Below are 25054 nucleotides of genomic sequence, written 5' to 3' on the forward strand. Positions count from 1 at the left end.
ATCAGAAGCAATTTCTGCAGCCCCTGGCACAGGTCTTTCATTTGCTGCAGTTCAGTCAGGGTTAGGAATGCACATTGTTAACCCCAGCCATCGGGAGGGAATTGCACAGAGACTGAATGGGGCTGTGTGAATACACCAAAGCACCAATGATTACTGCAAACCAAAATTCTGGCAGAGTAGATGCCCTGCAGTGGTGCTTCACCAGGCACTGAAGGTTAAAATATGGATGAGGGGTTTACCGTGTCTATGTCTCATAAGCAAAATGAATGTAACTGCAGCTCCTAAAGCAAAATTTATCATCTGGCTCGGAGAGACATTAACTTCCAGAGTCTGCTGCACACACCGGCTTTAAAACACAGCTAAAAATTCAGCTGATACCAATAAAACACACCAGAGTTTAAACTAAAACTAGTCTCACTAGAGAGTAGTTTAATTTACCCACATTTATATAACTTTTTAAATTTTATCATAACATTTTCAAAAATATTCTTCTTGCCAGTTTTCTACTTAGGAAGTAGAAGTGCCCAAAAAAACCTTGATCCTCTACAAAGGAAAATGAGAAAACAATTTATACAGATTAGTATCACGAAAGTAATTTTTTAAAAGAAATTGGCTTTACTTTCCACTTCAAAGAGGTCTTTTAAAATCACTTTATGTGAAAGTAAGTGAAAGAGGAAAAAATTACTCCTGAGGGTAAAAATACAAACACTCCGTTCTTCATTTGTTTTTATAATTTCCTGATCACTGTGATTTTTTTTTCTCAGACAAGCCATTCCTGTTAAAATTTTCAGCTCCTGGGTAGGGCAAAAATACCCAACTCCTCTAGCTCCTATTTCAAGTAATTGCCAGAAGCTGTGCAGCACTCATTTTGCCTGATAAATCCCACACTGAGCAGCTGAGTAACTCCTGCAGGAAGAGAGGCTACTCCACACAGCGAGTTCAGGACACACCAACATACACAGAGACATCAGGAAAGTGCTGCTTACCAAGGCCAGCAATCTGCCATCCTCCTTCATGGCCAGGAAGCGATTGGCACTGACACCTTTGATGGACACCACTCCTCGTTCCTCCGCCTGAAGCTGCAGCTTGACTGCGAACAAAAACAAAAGACAAAAGGTTTCATAGCCATCGTGGGATCACAGCACTTGACAGTCACTGCTTCAAACCCTGCACCATAGAAAGCTTCAGCTTGCAATGGGAATAAATTTTCAACCTTTGGCTTTCTGAATCCATTTTTATAAATGGCAATGGTGAGATTGAGTTATTCCATCTTCATTTCACAAAAAGGCAACTTAAAAACCCATTAAATTCCTTGAAAGCCCACTTAGGGCACAATCAACTGCTCCCAGAAAATAGAAATTTTTCACGGCAGTTTTTCCAGAGGTATCTCTCAATGTTTGCGCAACAGCATCGGACACTGAACGTACACAGCTCTGTACAGGCTGTCGGCGAGTCTGGGCTGCAGCTGAGACTATTCAGGTCCGTATCACTGCCTAAGGGTTCTGGCAGTTCCCAACAGAGAAATATCCGTTAGTTTACCTCATCCATCCAACAAGTGGGTGGAACAAACAAACAGAACTGCAGCAATAGGTGAAGGCAGCAAAGGCACAGGAAACAGCGTTACACAAATCAGGAACGTGTTTTGCTTCAATTAAAAGAAATTAAAGATTGTATAGAAAGGAAAACCTGTAAGGTCCTATCACACAGCTTTTAGCTACTACCTGTGGGTTACTAGCACAAAGCCTTAACTGATTTCTGTAGCCACAAATCAAACTCGGTAGTTTGGATGAGCATCTGAAAGCTTCCCCTTCTGCCTGCCCTTGCCCGTTGTATACAACATCTCGGGCAAGAGCTCCCTTCACCCACCTGCTTTGGTGCAGCAGGTACTTTATTCTGTTTGGAGATGCAGTTTTAAATAGCTTGGGCTTTTCAGCCACCAGAATAAAAGCCTGAAGTGACTGTAAATTTTGGAGAAAGAGCATCTCTTGAGATTCAGAGAGAGGTTGTTGCTTATTTGGCTTTTTGTGGAAGGGAAAAAGAGACAGCACTGAAGAAACCAACCAAAACTCCTACAACAGGAATACAGGGACATGAAACTGTTGGGGTAATTGCTGCAAACCCTTTTTCAGGGTACAAGTAAAAAGTCAGGCGCAATTTCATCTCAGAATCAAGTATCCAAAATACAGCCCTCACAAGTTATGAGGCCAAAATCAGACTTGTGAACAGCTCCAAACACTTCAGTGTAACTCCTTAGCCTCTGGGGAAGCTACAATGTGGAAAAGTGCTCTGGGCAGGGACTGTGGGAAATAGACTTTTGAGATGTGCCCAAGCACACAGCTTTCACCACACACTTAACAAGAAACAGCTGTGGAACAGCTGAAAATTAATATTAATTACTGTAGTACTGACTTATTATGCTTCATGACTTTCTCTGGACAAAAACACACACGAAATCCTACAACATCACACCAGGCCAGAAGTTCAAATTCTGTGAAAATAAACTTCTGGTAAAGGTTTCTAAGTCCTGTAAAAATTTGTATAGTTTGGAGAAGCTTGTGAGAAGAAAAAAAATCCCCAAGGTTTTCCTGCAGAGTTTGAAAAGAGCTGCAATACTCAAAGCCCCAAAATGAAAATCAGCTTCACTGGATTTTCCTCTCCAACTCCAAAAACACATGAACAAACAGAGCCAGAGTAATACTGTGAGTTTTCCAGGTTTCAGCATTATTTTATGGCTTTATTAATGCAGTGAATATTTGCCACAGGGTTACACTGAGCTGAAGATGCCAAGATACAACACAGCCTTACTAATCCAACACATTTTGACCACATGATCATCACCAGAAGTGACAATTTTAGGTTTAACTCACTCCAACGAAACTGGTTGTTAGAGAAATGTATCACTTGACACCGATGATCTGCATCTTTTGCAGCCTTTAATCACCAACAGCAACAGTTCAGACTCCATTCATCATTTCACATCTACTCCCAATACTTGTTCTCAGCACAACTGAACCTCAAAACCCGATTCATGAATGTCAAATAATTAAGACATCTGTAGCCCAAAAAAAGTAGCAGAGATTGTTATGAAAGAGCTCCTTAACCAAGGGCTAAAAAGGCCCATTTTCCCAGATATTCTTGCAATCCTCTGAGGGCCCCTCTAGCACAGCAGTGAGTTATTTCCCTGTTCCCGTTCATGCCCTGCAATCCACGAGGAACCCAAGCACAAGGCTCTGCCTGATGCCTGCTGGTGTTGTGACAACACAGAGCTCGCCTGCTGAGATAACATCCCCAGGGCTGGGGCTTCACCAGTTTTTAAATAAATAACTGGTCATCACCAAGTTATTAAATAAAACAGTACAACCAACTCAAAGGACTGAGGAAATTTACAGCTCCTATTAAAGACTTTCTTTTCTATCATAATAAGCTTAATAGAATCATTCTGCCAAGTAAGAAGGAATGAATTGCAAGATGTACAAATGCACTTTTACACCAGCAGAGAAACTCTGAGTGACGTAGCTCGAGTGAATCTATGGTGCCTTCCAGTACTATAAAAATGGATAGAGAGGGAACAGTTTTTCCCAACAATACACAGAGGTTCTGTTAGAGATTCATATTCACTGATGTTCTGGCTGAACAACACCATGAGCTACACTGTCCAACCCATATTTCCACTGGAACCAGTACAACTTGTGGCACTAAAGGAAGCTGGACCACACTGCAAAAGGCACTGAAATGCTCTTTCACAGGATATGTGGCCAGGACAGATGTACAAGCTGCCAGTTAAACTGAACAGTGTATTTAAGAGGCTTACAAATGGGCATTTCACAACTCGGAGAGACTTTTCTAAGAATATGGAAGTTGAAAAGTGGTCTTTAATAGCATTGTGGTCAGCAAGGTTTCAGATTTCTGTTAAAAAATGGATCTTCCTTGCTTTTCTTAGAGATCAAAAAAAAAAAAAAAAAAAAAAAAAAAAAAAATTCCAAGGCAGTTTTGCAGAGTCCAGTGCAGAAAATAATTATAAGGACAAGTAGCTAGACAGGAAAGCTGTTAGCAAATGCAGAGAATAGAGAAAACATGGACATTTTCCAAAAGTACTTTTATTGTTCTGAGCACTAGAACTGGAAAATCACACGTACAATGCAAACTCTCAGGCCCTTTTACAGTTCTAACAAACCAAAGCTTTAGAGTGGCCCAGACCCAGTTACACTGCGCAACTTAAATGGTCCCAAATGGTTTCACTGCTCTGCATCACAAAGGGTTTGGCCAAAAATCTCCTTCAAAAGTGGTTCATTTCAAAGAGCTTGGCAAAATCTCCCAACTTAATACTTCAGAAAAACAGAGCTGCACATTCTGGAAGTTGCTCACGGCTGTGCTAGTACTACCTTTTGACATCCAGTGGGAATCTGCTGGCAAGCCCTTCACCCAGGGCAATCCCTGTGAGCAAAACCACGTGCTGGTATTTCACTCACAGCAGCTGCACTGGCTAAGATGTTCTGGGGCAGGAGAATGCCACAGGATCAGTAAGGAAAAGGGAAAATAAAGGTCACAGGGAGAAGAGAAAGCGACAAACACATTAGGAATAAAATAAAATAAAATAAAATAAAATAAAATAAAATGCAGACAAAAAAAGCAAAGAGCAGTGAAGATGGGGCAGGGTAAAGGGCAGTACAGGAGGGTGCTGTACTGGAGCATGAGGCAAACACACATCTGAAGTAGGTGGAATTTGAGGATGTATTAGCCAAAGGGATTCATAAAATCCCCATTTTCCTACTCCTCCACAAGGAAATGGGAACTCTAACCACTATATCAGAGAAACCTTAAAGTAAAAACCAACTATGAGCCTCTGGCTTTGCACACATTTACACAGCAAATAAAGGTTTGATTACAGCCTCAGCTGCATTTTCACTATAACACACCTAGCAAACAGCCCACCCACAGACTTCAGTGCAGACTAAAGCTACGAGTACCAGCCTCAGTACCAGAATCACAGAAAACTCGGGTCAGAAGGACTCTGTCTAGTTCAGCCTCCTGCTCAAGAGCCTCCATCACTTCACAGTGAGAACTCTGCTTGCCACACTGAAGCTAAGGGAGCAGCTCAGGGGAAGAGAAGACAAATTGGATACTATTTCAACCCCTGTTTTCGCTAATACTCAGCTGCTTTATTGGAACTAAAAAGGTCACAAGCAAAACGCCTCTCAGTTTATGAGAAGGGAGAGTTTCTGTACCCCCCAAAAATCCCAGGCTGCACGTCTCTGGATCAATGACTAGTGTTACTACAGTCTGCTGTGGAAAAGCTCAGCCCCAGCCAAAGGCTCAGGGCCCATCTCCAACATATTTGCAGAGGCCCTGTAAGGAAAATCCTTCCACGAGGCCCCCGAGTGACACTGCGGTGAAGCTGCAGCGCCAGCTCCCATCGCCCACCCTCCTGCACCTACGTGCCCACAGGAAAGCACAAAGCAGCTATTTTGCAGTCTCACTGCAGAGGTGGGTCAGCTCCAGAGGGAATAAGCATCAGAAATGCAAGGAAGTTCACAAAGAAAAGGAAGGGAAAAGTGAGACTCAACAACGTTTCGCTAAATGCATCACCCTACAGCCGAATTTCCGCTCTGCCATACTCTGTGGCTGAAGTTGGCCATTCCTTCATGCTCGGGGGCAACATCTAGTCCCAGACAGGTGTCCAAGCAAAACACAAGGAGTCAGACGTGCTTGCTCCACACCTAACACGTCAAACCCTCCCAAACCCAGGGGCTGCTTCAAAGCTACACATGCATTTACAAACATACATATATTAACACCCCCATTCTGGCATTTCCTGCCTGCTGGACCAGATCCAAACCCGAGCCCACGAGCTGGTGATGCCTACTGTAACATATCTCCAGGAATTACAAAAATCTTTGTCTCTCTGTCCCACAACAGTCTCTGACAGTTTCTGATATCTCTTTCTCAAAGGCACACTAAGCAATTTAACATCTGCTATTTGATAAGCGCTGACATACGAGGCATCCTCAAGTCTTCAGACCGCGAACAAGAGAACGACTTGCTCACTTTCATACGCTCATGGCAAAATTGAGCCACTGCCAGAGTCACTGAAGCACACGCTGCCTAAAACCTGGAACACACGTGAGGGGGAGAGAGGAGAAACAGAGATGAGAAACAGCCAGCAAATCTTACCAGGAGAGGTGGGCTGCTAATAAACCAAACCATTAGGATTGCAACAAAAACAATCAAGCACACGGAGTGTCACAGTGAGAAACAGTGAGTCACACTCCCATACAAAGGCACATTTCTTTGCTCTTGCATGACAACATTCTAAGTGTATCTTTTTCCTTTTTACCAGCCAGAGGCATAAAACCACTCGCAGACAGACCCAAGGTCTCCAAAATGTAAACATCTACAACAAAAATACACACTCCTGAAACAAAAACACTTCAGGAAGTTCCGGTTACACTTAAGAGTAAACCAAGGCTTTAAGCAGAACAGTAATTTGTGTAACTGTTTAAGCATCGACCCGCTAATCTAATCAACCACATTAACATGAACATTCCCAGATTTATTTAAGAGTTTTCACCTTTTTAAGTAGTACAGATAGTGAATACAATGGAAATTATTTCCCTTTTCAGGTTACTCACCTATTCTGATTTATATCTTGACATCAATTCCTACAAATATCCAGCTCTACCTAACATGCACCTGTGGCACTGGGAATCCTCCCCACGAAACACTGATTACCAAATACACAGCATTCTCTGGTGCTCCCTATAAATTTCATATAAAAGACAGTAAAGTCATCCTGCAGAACAGTAATTTCAGAACAGTGTGACATCCAACACTTCTGGCACCAGTGTGACACTGTGCTCCTTGCCTGTGTGCCCACATGTAAAACACGCACAGCCACGCTTCTCCATTTCTCACAGCTCGCATAATCTGGTTCATCAAACCTAATCAAGCCCTTTAAAAATGTCATGCAAAAGCAAATCCAGAGTTTCTGGATTCTGCTTACAAAGCACAACTTGGGCATTTTGTGCTGCCGAGTAAAGTAAACAGCAATTGCTTCGAGTTATGAAAGGATTTAATACGCCAGAAACTCCAAGTCACCGTCATGTAAAACCCTTCTAAATGCCTTCTGCCACACTGTTTGCTGACTCCTTGGCATTGCAGATGAACTGATGCATCTTTGGAAGTCAAGAGAGCAAAACCAAACAGAAAAAATACCTAACTTTACCAGAGAAGAACTTCATTCATTACTGGGTACAGGTAATAAAGCTTAGTCTCCAAATTACCAGTATTTTCACCCCAAATTCTTGATTTAGAAAAATGTTTCAGGGTTTCCTTATGAAAATAGTGCATGCCTGCTCACATGTAGTTTTTTTAAGACTTTTCCTAAAGGGCTTTTCTTAGAAAGGGTAAGGCAATCCCCCATGTTGCTTTCATTTGCTTTCGCTTCATTTAGTATTCACTGAAGTAAATCGTAGAATAACCACTTTTGGGTGCTCAACTTTAGAACAAAGCTGGTGCAATTGTTCAGCCAACTCAGCCATATCAGAAGACACATACAGAACTTGCAGAAATTCGGCTTTATGTGTACTGTGCGTTCACTCATCTTGTAACTATGGCCTGTTTTTCACTTGCAGCAAAACAAGCACATAAAACCAGGGACAACCTAAGGCAAACACGGAACGGCATTTCAGAAGATGGAAAAGGTAAAATGTCTCATTTTTAGAAGGTATTTTGTGGTGTCCGTCCTCCAGGTACAACTCACACAACTACTCAGCAGTACTCAGTATTTCAGGGCTGTGACTGATGTCGGAGCAGTAACACATGAGATGAAAGGAAAAGACTGCCAGAGCAGTGGTGAGACACTGCCAACCCATAGGCTCAGTAAGCCTCACTGTCACAGTTGGAAAGGAAAAGCTGGATTTTAGGAATGCCAAGAAGAATCAGTAAATTGGATCAGAGAGTCTGGAGCACACTGGTGAAAGAGGAACTCCATCAGGCACCAGGGTGTAGAGAGACGGCACAGCAGACAGGGGGAGCAAGAAGGAACAACCCCATACAGAGGAGCTCCTGTGAATTAAGCTGCCTTTTAGAGCTGATTGCTCTTAACCTGGCCAAAAGGTTGAGACAGTGACTACGCTGGGTTTGCACTTCCCCTGTCTCCAATACCAGTGAAACTGATCACTGAGACTTTAATAAATATTTATGCAAAAAGTCAAAAGAAAACCCCAATCAAAAGCCATGCATGTGCACACACAGTATTGCACTGGTGCCTGCCCATCTCCTTTATTGCAAGGACAGTGCAAATGCCACATTAAGCCCAGAGTCTTACTTCATCCTCCTATTTCATCCCCTTCCATCAAGCTGTGCGACCACCCTGTGCTGACCTTTAAATAAAGCATCCACAGGGGAACAGCAGGCACTGCAGTGAAGGACAAGAGTTGTCAATCACTGCTGACCCAGCTCAGTAATGGATCCCAGTCTTCACAAAAAGACTCTAATTTGCTTTTGAATGCAGCCTTGCTTGAGTAAAGAGTTTTCTTTATAAGAAACCAAATTCCTTAACTGAAAATAAAACACACAGTGCATATTTGGGTAACACTCCTCACTTTTATTCTGAAGACATTCACCATACTAAGAAGGGACACGAGCACTTTGCTGACAACAAAAGAGAGACCTTGGAAGCTTTCAAGAGAGACCTTGCAGCTTGGAAGAACCTACCTGGCTCCCTGCTGCTTCAGCCAGACCATCGCTAGTGCTCATACTCTGGTTTAGATCTATGTGATGGTTTCAATGTCCACAATGCTCCTGACATCCCTGCAAGAAGATGCTCCTGAAGTACACCAGCTACAAGCACTGGCCATCACACTGTCTCACCCTAACCACATCAAAGCAGCAGCCAGGCATCCCACTCCTAGCAGCGTTTTCTCCTAATAAAACATCACACAGACAATATTGATCCATGGGACTAGAGCCTGATCACTGGAAAACACCTTACCACCACTGATACTTGCTGTAGCACAGTTAAGTGCTCTGGAAGATGCTACTGCTTGAAGCAGTAAAGCAAGCAGAAGGTTAGGACTGAAACAAATAGCACCTGGCAACGAGGCAGTTCTGAGCACCTCTTCAGCTTTGAGGAATTCCTGCATTTCTAAGGACGTGAGAATTGTACATCTTTTTCCTCCATTTTCCTGAATGAACTACATTACCATTAGCAAAACATCCATAGTGGATCTGTAAACATCTGTAAAAACCACAAAATGAATCCTTCCTATTTACTTACTCCGAGGCATGGCCAGGAGCACGTTCAACTGTTTATCCCAACTGCTCCATGACAGGTGGAATCCACATACTATTTCCCAGGAGCTGCTCAGCCTAACAGGTCTGTGCAGCAGGATTCCCTAGAGACTGCTCAACAGAAGTGCCAGCCTCTCCCATACAGCCCCTATATGGCCCCCAGTGGCTGTTTCTCCACACTAACCCATGTTCCTCGTTTTGCATCCATCTCTGTTCCCACAGGTACCAGCAGGCCTCATGGAGAAACTGCACACAACCACTCCACAGGTGTGGTTCCCTACACTCAGGAATGTCGGTCTCTCCGCTGGTCTTCCCAGAGTTGTGGGACTGTATGAACATTCTCTGTAATGTAGTCCCAAAAGTACTATTCTAACCTGAAATAAAACATAGTGACAACTGCATGGACTCTTCAAGACATCCCTCTGGGAAGATGTTGTATCCTGTCCTGCATTTTAACAGATGAGATGGGTCAGGACATGGCACCACAGGACAGGCAGTGACAATCAGCTGCCACTGGAGAGGGGCATTCTGTGTCCCTCCATTCCACACTCCCAGCCTCAGGCTCCTACCACCACCCTTGCACCAGCTCTCACACCTCTCTTGACATTTCAGTGATGGGCATGTGGATTAAAATTAAACACTTGAAGATTTTTAGCCCAGTACCCAGAAACACCAAGAAAAGATAGTCTGCTAAAAAACTGGTGCCAGTCCCCAGAGGTAACACTCTGACCTTCCCCCAAGCACAGATTGAGGTATTGTGGCAACTGCACACTCGAGTATGTTAAGGACATCCTTTATCAGCAAAAATAAACCCAAAGCTACACCCCCACAGAATGGCACAGGGCGTCTGGGAATAATAGGTACGTTTGCATCAGGCATTGTGGGCCAGCCTGAGAGTAGAAAGGAAAGAACCAAGAAACAGACTACAAATATTTTCGAGCTGTATCACAGCTGACATCGCTCCCTACTCTTACAAAACACCACCATACAGGATTCCATAGCCGCGGGTACTGGGATTTTGTGACTTGCACATTCCAGGAATGCTAATGATTGTGGTTTTGTGAGACCTACTGAAATCCCATCAAAAGGTAACAGATATGCCACTGATCTCTGCAGCACAAGAGCAGAATTTCACCACACTGCCACTGCACATGGCATCTGCACCCTACTTTGCCCTTTCCCAGTACCCTCAGTAACCTTATCCTTTGAATCATTCGGGCAATGTGGTTTCAAGCTCTAAAAGTCAAACATGAGTGGCAGGCTCACCCAGGTCACTCCACCAACAGAGCACCATGACAGCTCCTGCAAGACGACCTCCACCCAACTCTGCAGACATCATCTCATTTGTATTCTCGGCTGATCCTATCAGGCTCCAGGCAAAATCTGGCCCTACCCTGAACAAACAAAGAACTACGTAAGATAATAACCCTAAAATGCCACCAGCACTCCAGAGAGTTGCCCTTTTAACATTTTTATTGACACGTCTGGAGGCAGCAGAAGAGGCAGACAGGAAAAAGTTTACCCGTATATTGTCACCAAACACTACTGAAAACAATGAAGGAGGAGAGAGTTGCTTTATTTTGAAATGCATAGTCTTAAACAGGTACTAACAAAAGCAAAGGCTATTAACTCTCCATCAGGATTGAAACACTATCTCATTACCAACTTTAAGCCTTCAAAATCAAGCCATAAACATTTCAAATATTGCTTGGTATAGATATTCAATTGACAGATTCCATACACTTATGTATGTTCTCCAGCAACAGTAACTTGAGCATTCTCTGGACTGCATTGAGTCTGGTTTGGTTTTATTAGATAACTGCTCTAAACACGCTGTCACCGACAGCCAAGAGCACCATTAACTCCAGGGTCATTAACCAGTTCAGCACAATCCATCACCGCCCAAGTATCCTGAAAAAGATGGCCAGCGATCCCAGGGCAATCTCCTAAGAGTGCTAAAAACCATAATGATCAAATAATTATTTATTAGAACTGCCTGCCATATCTGTAATCCAGGGGAGCTCGGGAAAGCTTACAGAAACAAAGTGACACTGAAAGGATTATGATTTAAAATTCAGGTTGAGTTACTAACATCATTCACTTTCTATAAAATGCTTTTAAATATGACCCCACTACAGATAAACTTTTTCTTAGAATCAGTTGCAAAAATTTTAAGCATTTATGAACCAAACAAAAACCAACAGCAGCCCCCTGATCTCACTACATGTTATCTGTATTTGTCTTTTCCAGCTCTGGGTGTGCAGTGGCTAACAGGAGTTGGATTATCATTTTCCTGCAAACAAGACTATGTAAGTACCTAAAAACACTCCTGATTTCCAAAGTGACACAATTTAAGGGCTAAATCCTGCCCTCTAGTGTACCTGTGTGTGGTGGTGCCCTTGGAACCTTCCCCACTTCCAAACTGGGCAGAAAACAGCTGGGAGGGACAGGACAGTTCACTGCCCACTGGAGACATCTTGTATTGCCTCGGTCCACCTTTAGAGTGTACCTGCTACTGGATCACACAGCTCCGGGGTGGGCAAGACCCACTAGGATCCGGGATAGAGGATTAGCACACACGTGACAGATGAGAGGGCATCCTCCCCTGAGCAGGACCATGCAGGAACATGATGGTATTTCTATGACAAAAGAAGCAGAACAAAGCACATTCCCAACTTTTTCACACGGGGTGTCTCTGCTACCTCATCCCCTAAAGGCAGCTACATCCAGGAGCCAAGAGGAATTTCTGGGCTATGCCACAACGTACTTGGCAAAGCAGTTAAGGTCTGCGCAACAGATTAAAAGTAATGCAGAAAGAGTGTGTTTCCAGAAGGACTTGGGTAGAAGCCATGTATTTGAACGTTAAGGGGCAGGGTTTTTTTAAAAGAAGAGTCACCTCTCACTTAGTGCTAAGATTTGGAACAGATCTTGCCCTGTCAACAGCTCTGGCTATGTCTTTGGGACACCAAAACGGGAAAGGAGATATTCCAAGTCCCCAACAACATATGCACCTATAAAAGTTAAACACCAGGTACTGAACCTTCTTACGAAAACACTTCCTGACATTTGCTCAGCTTCCTCTTTCTGAGGATCACCATGAGTTTTCTCCCTGAAATCTGATCAGTGATCAGATTTTCATCATCTTCACTGAGCTGCTCTAAAAGTCAGCCTATATTTCAGCAGAGTCTTTCCACAACCATTTAAATGTTGTGTAAGAGAAAAGTCAAAATCTTAACATTAACAACTACTTATAAAAGGAACCTTCATAAGAAATTTTCCTGGACCAGTACTACCCTATTTTACATTTTCTTCAGATATTTATGGAAGAGGAGAGAGGTACTGAGCAGGAAGAAGGTATTTCAGACATCTGCACGGTTGACTGAGCTCACACAGCTGAATCCTTTCCAAGTGAGAGGCTGGAGCCTTGTCACCTCATTAAGGAGTGGACAAGAATGGCTCGGGATTCTTTGGATACTGTCTTGGGTTATGCTCATCATGAAACAAACCTGCTTAAGAAATTCTGGAAATGCATAAATGCCAACCATTCCTCATTTAGGGGAACTGTGAAAGGAACCAGCTGTACTACTAGATATGTTCTATATGTATGGATAAGTGTTCTCTTTCCATTCCCCATGCTTTTCTCCCCTCACCAGTACTGTAGCCTCTTTGAGGGAAACACCTCTGGAGAGTTTCTAGAAGCCTTTCCAAAAACACTGCGTTCTTTGTATGTTTTCTAGGGCATAAATCAAAAGTTGTTGATCAACAACAACAAAAAAACAGCCATGTTTTTTGTTTTGCTTTAAACAACAAAACTCTCAGCAAGCGCCCTCTGTTTCTTGTTTGCCTGAAAGTACTTCTTCAAGGGAAAAAACTCAGGATGGAGTCCCCAGAGTGTGTCCGAAGGGGCACTTCACTGGAGTCACTGCAGCACACACGTCAGATGTGGCAATAAAGGCCATGGAAGATGCCCTGTCCTGGTTTTCAGCTGTGTGAATCATATGATCCCAATCCTCCAGCACGCAGGACGTCAACTTCCATTCTTAATTTCATTAACCACACAATTATGAATAAATGAATGTGAGTGGGGTGAGTATAAAACCATGCCATGACATAAAACAGATAAGTATGTCAAATAGAGGAAGGAGGAGGGGAACAAAAAAGGACATGGATCATGGAAATTTGTTTGTAGTATTAAAGCTTTGGTCTGAAACGTAAGGAGACAGTAATTTGCCTTCTAAAATAAGAACTTCCTTTAAAAGTAAGGATGATGTGCTACTGAAATGTTATTTTGTATAATTAATTCCTAAGAATAGCAGCAACCACAAGTATCTCTACGAACTGTCCTTTCATTATTTCTAAACCAAATTGTGCAAAGACATGGTATTCTCTTTTCAAAACCACTTTAAAAAACCTTTTGCTCAGCTAAGAAAATCACCCTGAATTACTTGAGGTGTATATTTGCATTGCTAATTTCTTTTTTAAAGTCCTCTCACACTGGCCAAGATTTATTGCCTTCTGCCATGCCAGGAATACCATGAGATTTCACAGGGACTTCCACAGAGCAGCACTCACCAGGTCAGAGTTGAGCAGAGTCGTGTGGAATGACGTATTTACAGCAAAGATGCTAAGGATGTGAACCATGCAATGCCCCAGCAATGAGCCTCACTGATGCTTCAAGCACTGATTATTTTCTGCTTCTCAGAACTAGGGTTCTTCCAGGAAAAAAAAAAAAAGAGAAAGGAAGAAAGAAAAAGCCACAAGCCAAGAGCTGTCTGATAATGAGAAAAGGAGAGCATGGCAGCAAGGGACAAGGGAGCAGCTCAGGCGTGGTGGCATTTCTGTCCCCAGGTGTGTTCGCTGGAAGCAAATCCCAGCAGCTCCCAGGTGTACCACTACAAACTACTCTTTTTAAACAAAAGGGTTTTCTACACTTGGCCAGCAAGTGCCAAGCTGAGGGTGCCCGAGGAGCTGACTTGGTGCAGCACAGGGCAGAGGCCACATCACCCACGTACAACTCAGGTTTTCCTTTACCTGCTGGCACCATTTGTTCAAGAGGAAAAAAGGTCAGAAAAGAGAGGAGCTTCAGAGAGGGAAGCACCAAAGGAAAGGGGAAAGAACACTTGTGATCAGATAGTACTGAAGAGGCAGGGAAGAAAAAGTACAGAGGCAAAATGAGGAGCCCAAAAAAAAAGACAGCAAAAATACAGCTACAGATCAAAACAGAAAAACCTGGAAGAATAAGGCAGTATCATCAAGATTAGAAATATTTTCAAGCACAATTCACTACTAGGAAAGCACAGGATGTCAGTTGAAAATTTTAATATTGATAAGGCTCAACAGGAAGACAAAACACACATTCAGTGGACTCAAGAATGAAAAACTAGTATTAGTTTTACTGAGAGAATAATAAAACAAGGCAGGGAGGAAGAGATGATTAAGGGGGAGCTCCATGCTGAAAAAGGCAGCAGTGATAAATACCACCTCCACTCAGAGCAGCGTGGCTCAGCCAGGTGAGCACAGACCAACACACACCACTACCTGCACTTTTCAAAAGCAGAAACAGGGAATGAGGCAAGAACCCAACAGCCATGACAATGTCTTGGATCCAGCTTCAGCCTTGTACATCCTTCACTCAACATCACCTCCCTTTGTAGTAGGTTTCCAGCACATTTTCATAGTTACTCCTAGGGTTAGGTGACACATCTGATGAACTAATGAGATTTATTTCCTTTAAGGATTCCTGTTACAGGATTTCTTTGGAATTGTTGGGTAAAACTAATTGTTTTGCAAAAGGTGAATATCCAATGTGGAAAGTAGTATTAAGAACCTTTGGTCTGTCTGCTCACTTTGTTCTCCCCCAAGTTTAGCCCGGTCCCTGCATCCATTACTCAGAGTACAGGTGCAATGCAGATAAAGAATCCTAGTAAGGCATTTCACCTGCTTCTCATGCCAAGTGCCTGCAGGCAGGCCCTGCACAATAACAGCTTCTCTCCAACCAGGAATCGCACTGGGATGACCTGACAGCTAGGCAGCAACTCCCTGTACCTGCTCTGAAGGAAATGCCTCACAGGCACATCAAAAACTCACCACTACATCCACAAAACCTCCATACTGAACACTTCCAAAGTATTCTGAGCTCTGTAAAAGGCATTTGGTTCATGGGACCAAAAGCAGCCTGTGTTGGTAACAGCAACCTGCCACACGCTCCCTGCAAGCCTGTGACCACTCAATCCATGGGCTGTGTTCCCAGCCCAGGAGCCTCTCCCTCCCTTCAAAAGATCATGTATTGGAGGGACGACCTCCTTCCTGCTGCTGCTGGAATCCATAGGTTTTATCTGTAGCTGAACCGTCGTTAATTAAGTTAGCCAAAAAAAAAAACCAAAAAATAAAAAAGAACCACACAATATGCAACATTTTAAGTCAAAAAGATGGTCTGACAGCAATTTGTTATAAACCCTGCTGCTTCCTTGGCCAGATTTACCCCTCTGTTCCTAAGAGTACCTGTATGCCGAAAGAGCTCCTACTCAGGAGCACCTACCCGCAGTGGGAAAAAGAACAACCTTCTCTGTACCTTGATGCTTCCAACGCATTCACCGCCGCCGTGTGGAGCCGGCAAGTGCCCTTACACCCCTTTAAGGGCCGCGCAAACAAACTCGAGACCCCTTCAAGCCCGTAACCAAACCTCTGTGCACCTGACGAGCTCTACTGTGTACCCAGCAGGTTGAACGCGGAGCCGCCAGCGAGGCTTTGCCCCGGGACACTCCGCGGGTGCCGGTGGGGGACCACCCGCTGCAGCACGTGTGTATGAATTAACTCGGTATGAATTAACTCCGTCTGCGTACTCGCGGTTATGCACATAGGAACATTCGGCACATTTACGGGCGCTTTCCAAGCAGGGCTCGCTGCCGAAGCTTCGGCAGGGCAGGACGGCCGAGGCACGGCCCCTCTCGCAGCCCCACTGCCCGGGCGAGGAGCCGCCCGCCCTCCCGCCCGTGGTGGTCCCGGGACACACTCACTGTGCGGGTCGCTCTTCTCGCGGACGCCGTCCACCTTCCCGTCGGGGTTGATGCGCAGGAAGAAGCCGCCGTTCTTGCAGTATAGGCGCTTGGGGTCCTTGAAGTGCCCCGGGGGAAAGGCGCCGCTGCCGCCATCGTCGGGCAGCGTGGCGATGCCCCCCGCCGCCGCCGCCGCCGCCATGCGCCGGGCCCCGGCGGCACCGCGCCGCGCCGGGCCCCCGCCGCCCCCCGCCGCCAGCGTCGGGCGGCCTCGGCCCCTACCCCGGCCGTCCAGCCTCGCCTCGCAAGCCGCGAGCCCCGCCGAGCTCCCGACACGTCCCGTCCCCGCCGGTCCGCGGGAGCTGCGCAACGGCGCTGCTGGATCGGGAGAGCGGGAGGCAGGACAGACGGCAGAGCCGAGCACGCCGGGGACGGACTCCCCACCGGCACCGGGCTGCCCCCGCCGCGCCCCGCCCCCGACCGCCCCCGCGCCGCGCCGGGGGCCGCTCCCTGCGTCTCTACAGCCGCGTCGGCCACAGCGGGGGACCGGGCGAGGGGTGGCAGCGGGTGTCCGCGCCGAGGAACCCCGGCCTGCAGCGCGGGGTCCCGTCCGGCTGAGCACCGCTGCCGGCAGCGCTGGAAACGGGATGCCGCGAACATCGGTCGGACATCTTTTCCTCTGGCCTTATAAAAAAAGTAACTGGAGAGTTATTTTAGACCAGAAGAAGTTATGTGGCCTCTGCACCATTCTAAATTGTTTAAATCACAATATGATGAAACATGTGTTTAAAATAAATCCGTGGCAACCGTTTTGTTCCACTGCATTCACCAGAAACCAGTTCTCCTCCCATCCAACACGAGCAAACTAATAGCAAAAGGCAACAGGTGAAAATTCTGGCACAGGCCTTCCACCTATAATAAAACAAATCTGCACAGAGCTTATAAAGTGTATTGACGATCAAATGCACTTTGTGCCTGAGGCTGACAACAAAACTGGATGAAAAGGGTTTTTTCCAAAACCATGCTTTGTGCCCCTAATCTCCTGTTTAACAGTGGGCTGCTCATGCCTGGACCTTGGGAAGCTCTCTGGCTTCAAAGGCAGCACAAGAAGCCCTGGACAATCCCAAGTAGGACTGCAAGCACTGGTCTTTGCACACAGCCAACATGCAGCAACCCACAGGAACAAACCAACTCCAAGGCAGACACTGCGTGCAGCTCACGCAGTTTGTAATATTCTCTTTGCTAGCAAGTACGTCAAGGATATTTTGTTGCCGCTTCACTTCCCTTCCCAGCTCTGACCTCTGGCAAGCCATAAATTTTAATTCTTTACCAGAATCAGTGACAATCACGCTGCTTCCCACACCCTCATGATGAAGGGAGTAGGCAGAGCGTGGCCCAGTCCAGACAGGTTCACGCCGTGTCAGCTGCTCCCCCTCAGTGCCACAGGGGCAGGCACCTGCTGCCTTGCTCCACAAATGGGCATTTCAGCCCTGTTGCTCCGTGAGTATCCCCCCCCTTCCCTAGGTTCCCCAGCCATCCATCCACTTCAAACACTCCCTCATATTTCTCATGGAAATCCCATGTTACCACTGTAGCTGAGAGTTCTGGACAGTCACAGCCAATGGCAAAGACCCTGCTTGTTTCCTCTTGCAACAGAAGCCGCGTTCAGGGCATTTTGCATCCTTGCACTACGGAGACTTCCAAAGTCCTTCTGTCTTCCTTGGAAGGCAGATGAAGGGAAGATGAAGCTGGATTCAAGTAGATGAAGGGAAGGGGTGAAAATGTAGTTTTTAAAACTCTAAGGAATTATTTAAAAAAATAAAACAAATAAGCAATCTCAAAATGCTTAAAACCCAAAAAACTTTTCTAAAGACTAAACATCCCTAGTTCCACTCAGCCATTCCTTTAACTCTATGTTCCCTACACACACAGCAGCCGTTTACAGCTCTCAGCTGGATGCCCTGTCACCGAGCTGCAGAGTAAACACTGTGCTTTACAGGACAGGGTCCTGATATTTCTCAGAGTCTTCGGAGCCATGACCTCCATGAGGGCGCTGAACCCAGTGGTGGCAGGGTGGGTAAGGCAACCAGCTCAAATTCTTTATCAAATGATCCTTTTGAAAACCAGTAAAATCCAGTTTACCAATAAAATTGTGAGGCTTGAGAACTCTTTAGAAGCTTGTCACTGGGAATTGTGTGTGTGGGGCCTACAACTAAAAGATTACAGGCTAAAATGGAAGCCTTATTCCCTAAGCTATCTGCACTGACCTCAAGATCTGCCAACTTTCTATATTTTTTAATATATTTTCCTTTCTCTTCTTCAAATGGAAAACACGCCTGGTTTTATTTTCTCCACTCTACTTTCTTCTGCAGTCCAACCTCTTAATATGGTCATTAATATTGCTCTTAAACATTGACTAAAGCGATGCTGGCAGAAGCATTTTCCTTTCTTGTGGCCTCTTCCACCACCCTTCCTCAACTCAAATCTTCCACACAATTACACCCATACAGCTGCTTCCCCTCCACCCAGACCATCAGTTATCCGTGCTTCCAACCCCTTCACAAGCCTTCTCTTGGCCTGTGTAAGACACTCCATGTTACAATGCCTTAAACCCTACCTTCCTGCTTCTTCAAAAATACCTCTTAGAGACCCATTCTCTAGCCTGTTCCATTTATTTGAACTATGACCATTCTGTTTGTCCTGCACTGTTTTGTAACCAGGTACAATTTTTAATAGAATCAGAGAACATCTCAAGTTGGAAGGGATCCATAAGGATCATCTGAGTCCAATTCCGTGCTCCTCACAGGAATATCTTAGCTCTAAGAGAGAAAAAGCTGTTTTATTCAGTGCTGCTCTCATACACAGGGGTCATACTGAACACAGGGCACTCATCTGCACATCTAATCATCACATTTATTCAATATATAATTGTTAAATTTCTGCAGACTCTCAGTAAGAACATCTGGAAAAACACTCCAAAGTAAACATAATTCAAACCTGAATTATATTGTAGGAAAACCCTGAAAAATCCAAGAGTAATTATTGAGATACTCCAAATTAAGAGTAAGAAACTCCAACAGCTCCATCAGTTTTTGATTTTTAATCCAAGGTGCAACAACTTTCCCAGCTTTCCAACAGTTACTACTACAAATCCTGCCATTATGACAAGCCCAGGAAATGTCAATCCCCTTTCGCAGAAGATGCTTTTAGAGGGGTTTCAGCCATATGTCTGTGACAGTTTACCAGGATGACATCTCCAGTTTGCTCACACAGGAATAATGAAAATGGTGTTTGAAAAGCAGCCTAAATTAACCTGCAGAAGAACTGATTTACTATAGAATTAAAATCAAGCAAACAAAAAGCCGCGCACTCTTGAAAAGCACTTAGAACTACAGGAAAGCAAAGACACCGAGGAACACTCGGCTCACATCTTCCCACCACGAGGACACCTCAGCAGGTGGTTTGTATCACTGTGGCAGCAGGGAATGCTTCCAGCTGCTGGAAATGGAACATCAGCCCAGGCCTCCACTCCATCACAGAGCTTCTCAACTTCCACGGGCTCTTGGCTTCCCAACCCCTCTCTTTGGTGCATATCCAAGTAGCAATTAGCCAAAAAGAGATGGATAAGCTGTGTCCCTTCTGAAGTTGTTCCTGTGTTGTCTCGTGCTCAGCTAACAGTGGAAAAAGTCATCCATCTCCCAGCACATATCGACACCAAAGGTCTCCCACAAATCACACTCACTTGTCACAGGAAATGTCAAAAACTTTAAGTACATTAACTGCTTGACTTTAAATTTGGAAGGAAGATTTCCTTCCTTCAAAGCCTGAGCATGAGTTTAAAAATTTAGCAGCAATTTTTTCCTCAGAACTTTTATTTTTCACCATCAAGAGCTGGTATTTATATTCTGGATTAATATTCATATGTTTGCTCAGGAGCTTAAACACATGCTGCACCTACCTTGTATGATGGAAGCAAACAGCCACAAACATGGCTATAACCAAATTTGCCTTCTAAATATTAGTTACTGTAGAAAGCAGCTTCAGTTTTTACCCACCTACTTTTGTAGGTGCAGTTTATGAGGCAAAATTTCTCTGTTTGAAGTATGTATCGATATTAAGTGCCTGGGAAGTCTACTTGCATGGTCACTCTTTTAAAAATCCTTTAACAGAAGTTCAGCTTTTCATTTACCTTTCTCATGGCTTTATGACCCTTCCTCAATATTTCTTTTAAATAAAAGCTTATTTTTCCCTCTTCATCTTTTTTTATTTTTCTCATGCAAACAGTAGAAAGACATCACATCAACAGTAGAAAATTAAACTCTCCTCCCTATTACAAACCTCTTGCAGTCTCCATTCCAGTTCAGAGGAGTACTTTATTCCTCTAAAGCACCAGTGGACACTTGTTTATGTCTTTCTAAATAAAATTTTCTCAATATATGCTTAATCTGAGAACGCCACAGATGGCCAAAACTTTGTTTTGAGTTGTCTTTACAAATGTTGGAAACACAACAGCCCAGCACAGCTGAAGACAAGAGAACGAACAATGCAGTGAGGCCTAAATTGGAAGTAAATCAAATTTTATGTGGTCCAGAATGATTGCACTTGGAAAAAGATCTATACTGTCTAGAAGCACTGACAGCTGTTGCAGATCTAAGAGATGCAGTAGTGACCTCAGCTTATGAGAAACGAGAAATAATGTCATAAGAACAAATATTTATGGGGGTTAGAGTTCAGAATTAGCAAAATCACCCCTCTCCTTCTCTCTAATGTACATACAAACACATATACACACCCTCTCTCTCTGTATCCACATTACTGAGAGTAATGCATCTAAATTAGCAAAATTACTCCAGGCTAAGAAAAGAAACAATGTTAGTATAAACACTGATAATATACATTAAAAATAGACAATTTAAAAAAATACTCTGCAATCAAACATCGTGAACTCAAAGAATTTCAGTTAATACTGGATTTCAAAGAAATCCAGACTTGTTGAGAGATTCCTTAATAGGAACTATCATAAAACCACATCTCTTTCTCACAGCATTGCGTTATAATCATAAGATCATGATTGAGGTATGTATCTCTCCTGATCCCATGTCACTGAAAGGGTGGCAAAAAGTGTCCCAAAGTAACTTGGCCCCTGCTCAGGACTCAAGACACATTTTGTTGTATTGCTACAAGGTAAAGCAAATGCTCTTACACTGGAAGTGCTTGGACACATGTTCAGAGATTAGAGGGAGATCTTCTTCCCCATGTTTGGGGGGAAAATCAGTGCTTGTGGGGCAGATACAGCCAGTGCCTGCCTATATGGTTGTTGTCATTTCAGAAACCCATTATCCCATTTGATCAGAGCACACACAAACTGTTAGGAAGCGGATCTTCACATAAACACAGACTAGTTGAGGTTGGAAAGCACCTCTGCAAATCTGGTCCAACCCCTGATCACGCAGGGCTGCTTGCAGCAAGTCTGCCTGCAACAATTTTAAACTCTAAATATTTCCGCATTAACTACAACCCCCCCACAAGCCAAAAATGTCAGTCACTGTCTCTCTCCTAGCAAGTGATCATGAAACAGTGAAAGTTCTGTTATAGGTTCTTCTGTATCCTCTTTTAAATTAGGTTCTTATACACAGGTCATAGAATTCCTAACTTCCACATGGTCTAATTCTGGAGAATGTTACATTATTCACAAGACTGCAGTTGGAAATAGAAATATAGGTGGAAGTGAGGAAAATACTCTCTCCATTCACTGGTATGTTATAGTGCGAGGCCAAAGTAATGTCATGGAGGAATACAGCAAAGACAGACTATTCCCAAGGAACAGCAGTTACCACATCATGCAGCTTTCATCATTTCACACTGAAGGGCAAGGAGAGATGAGATCAGTGGGACATTAAAAAGAAAAAAATATTATTTTACTACATCATGAATTTAATTTCTACCACTTGCACAACCAAAACCTTGCTCTGCGTCATTTCTGTAGGATGTATTAGCCGGCAGGTAGAAAACAGCCAGAACAGAGAAACAACCCCAAACCCCTCTCTCGGTAACAATCTGTGCTGATAGTATTCCAGAAGGAATGTCACAACTCTCCCATTTGTTTTCTCCTTGTTTCAGGACAGTTTCCATGGATTCCCAAACCTAGGCCCCACTTAAGGGTTCCCCAGAGCATAACACCCTGCAGTAGCAGGTCACAGACCAAGCATCACATGCAGAACACAGAGCTCCAGTGGCACCGTGAACACATTAAGCCCTTGAAAAGACAGTTCCCTGATCAGGGTATCAGCACAGCAGTGTTTGAGAAAGGAGAGACAGGCCCTGGAATGCCTTTGGAAGTGCAAAGAAATGATGTGGTCCCTTGTGCTGTGTTAGCTTTTCGTTCTAGGGAGGGAGAACTCTCCCAAATGAGCCTGAGGCAGCACTCAGTGCTGGGGTGGATGCAGTTACTGCTCCACCACACCCCAATGCATCCATCCATGCAGTGACCAGTTTGGGACAAACACGTTCTGCAATCCCCCCTTTCTCAGCTGTGAAACCATCCCTGTATGTCTTTAGGTTCACCATGACTGCATCTCCCACGATATCTGAAGTTACAAGCACTGTAAGTGCAACTGAAGCCAGCTGGCTCTTGTGAAATCTTGTTTGTTTCTGGGAGAGAGCAGAGCTTAGCGCAGCTCTTCGTGGTGGTTAAAGAACTGTAATCCACTGTCCACATGCCAAAATGGAATCTGTTATCTGCCAGAAAATTACTTTCCCGACACTGCCCAGGCTATTATCTCAAAGCTGACCTGCAATCACTAACTTCCAAGCATCTGGGAGGTTAAATTGCTCAGTGTTTTCTTTTATATAAAAGCAATACTCATTACATAAGAATCACTATTTTATATAATTTATATCCTTTTCCTCCTCAGGAAGAATTAGAGAATGAATGCCTGCATAAAAAACATTGTCACACCCTCATTAGTTTTATCAAGTGCAATCTTCCTCCAAGCACTCCATGGAAATTTTGTGAGAACATGCCTATCTTTGTGGAGAGCAAATGGGGTTGCTTTACATAACCCTTATTCCAGGGATAGTAAATTGCTGTGCAAATGGATTTTGCTTTTCTGCCACAAACTCGGTATCTGTGTGAAGAGCTCACTGCTTACATGACAAGCGGCAGGAGAAGGACCTCAGACTTCACTGTTTGCCTGTTGATTTTTCTGTAAAAGCTGCATTACCTGCTCCAAGAACCCCAGCAAATGCTAAAGAGGAAGCTCACTCTGACATTAATGTGGCCAGCTACTGACCACTGCCTTGTTCAACTGCTGAATTCATACTGCCATGAATTCCAGCATCTCATACTTCACATGGCATTTGGGAAGACTTCTCTAGGGAAAAACCAGCTGTACCTTAAAGAGAATGCTGAAGGTGCAAACCCCAAGCAGGAGGGACTTAAGACTGAAAAGCAAGAGTTACAGGTGCCATTACGAGTCTGAATGTTTGCTCTGAAACCTTTGTGAGCTGTTCATGTTGTTGATCTAAAACTCACGAATTCCCTACCCATACCCTGTGGGGGATACCAGCTGACACTGGAGATAAAGCTGGACCCACTGGCTTTGCCACAGGCCACAGTGACTCTGTGTCTCAGAGAAAGGTTGTCCCCTGTGGCAGGCTGTCTCCTGTGTAGGAGTCCAATGTGTGCACGTTATCAGTGGATGACAGTGTCTTCTGACAGCAGATGAAGGGAAAGGCTGTGTAATCCCAGACCCAGGAGTGAGAACCAGGAGGACACTGAAATAGGCACAGACTCATCTTCCTTTCTCTTGGCTGCCCCACCCTCCACCCCCAGCCTGTCTCGTCTCCTCATCCTTTGTCCCCACCCTGTTCTTTTCCCTTCCCCTGCTGTCAGGCACAGGTTCTTGGCCTGTCTCTAAATCTTTCCCCAGCTCCTCATGCCAAGCTCTGTCCTTTTCTGATACTTTTCCTTTGAATCTCACTATGGCTCCTAGCCATGTGCTCCAGAGCTGGGTTTCCTTTCCCCACTGCTTCTTAATCCCTGCCTCCTTTCTTGAAGTTCAAAGCCTATGTCCTCCTTCCTCAGCCAATCCTCATAACCCTATGGCTTATTTTTAACATAGGGTCCTTCATTTTCCTTTCCCCTAGCACTTTCCCTCCTCATGGTAGTTTCCCAGCTCCCCATTTCACTCCTTGGCAGGGTGGCAGTCTCCCTGAATCCCATCAGACTGCCCATCACCTGCCTACCACAAAACTCAAGTTACAAAACTCTTCATTCTTCTTCAAAGTAGGTACCATGGCATCAATTACCTCAGCAAGTGCAACCAATCCCAAACCATACATCATCTAGGAGTGCTTCACTGCAGGGAAAAATAACAAAAATATATGTGGCAAACTTCATTGCCATAAGTACTGAGGGCTCTTACTCTGACTAATCGCACACCTTGAGTCACTGCACCACAGCCAACAAGTACCTTGGAAAAACAACAAAAAACTCAGCAAGCAAACAATGATAGAAGTCTTTCCCTCAAAGACCAAGTCAAATTCATTGCAATTAATGATATTAATGAATGAAATCCAGGTGGCCAGACAGCGTTTTTAGTGCATATGCTTGCATACACGTATTATACATGCAAGGATGGATAGAACTCAGAAATGCGCTCAGAAGTTTATTTTGTAAAATTCATCCTGGCCAAGATGAATGCTGGATTTTAGCTGTTATTTCCATTCACAATTGAATTGCAGTTCTTCAGACAGATTGATCTCAG

The 25054-nt window shown here is 44.3% G+C and overlaps 1 protein-coding gene and 1 long non-coding RNA gene across 3 annotated transcripts in view; one reads left to right on the forward strand and one right to left on the reverse strand.

The window, feature by feature from the left end:
• The window catches only part of FGF2 (fibroblast growth factor 2), a 19374-nt gene extending 2886 nt beyond the window's left edge, over positions 1–16488 (reverse strand). The window contains exons 1-2 of the mRNA XM_048303605.1: positions 16308–16488; positions 987–1090 (exon numbers count right to left, since the gene is read on the reverse strand). Coding sequence (XP_048159562.1) covers positions 987–1090; positions 16308–16488 — 285 coding nt within the window. The remainder of the gene's footprint in view (positions 1–986; positions 1091–16307) is intronic.
• Positions 4675–25054, forward strand: part of LOC125325938 — a 34026-nt gene continuing 13646 nt past the window's right edge. Inside the window, exons 1-4 of one of the 2 annotated variants that reach the window (XR_007203620.1) lie at positions 4675–7254; positions 7632–7700; positions 11542–11600; positions 12606–13706. This is a non-coding gene — a long non-coding RNA (uncharacterized LOC125325938). Of the gene's footprint in view, positions 7255–7631; positions 7701–11541; positions 11601–12605; positions 13707–25054 lie in introns of those variants that run through there. The other variant, XR_007203621.1, reaches the window with a different exon arrangement.

This window comes from Corvus hawaiiensis, chromosome 5 (assembly GCF_020740725.1).
Source record: "Corvus hawaiiensis isolate bCorHaw1 chromosome 5, bCorHaw1.pri.cur, whole genome shotgun sequence".
NCBI lineage: Eukaryota > Metazoa > Chordata > Aves > Passeriformes > Corvidae > Corvus > Corvus hawaiiensis.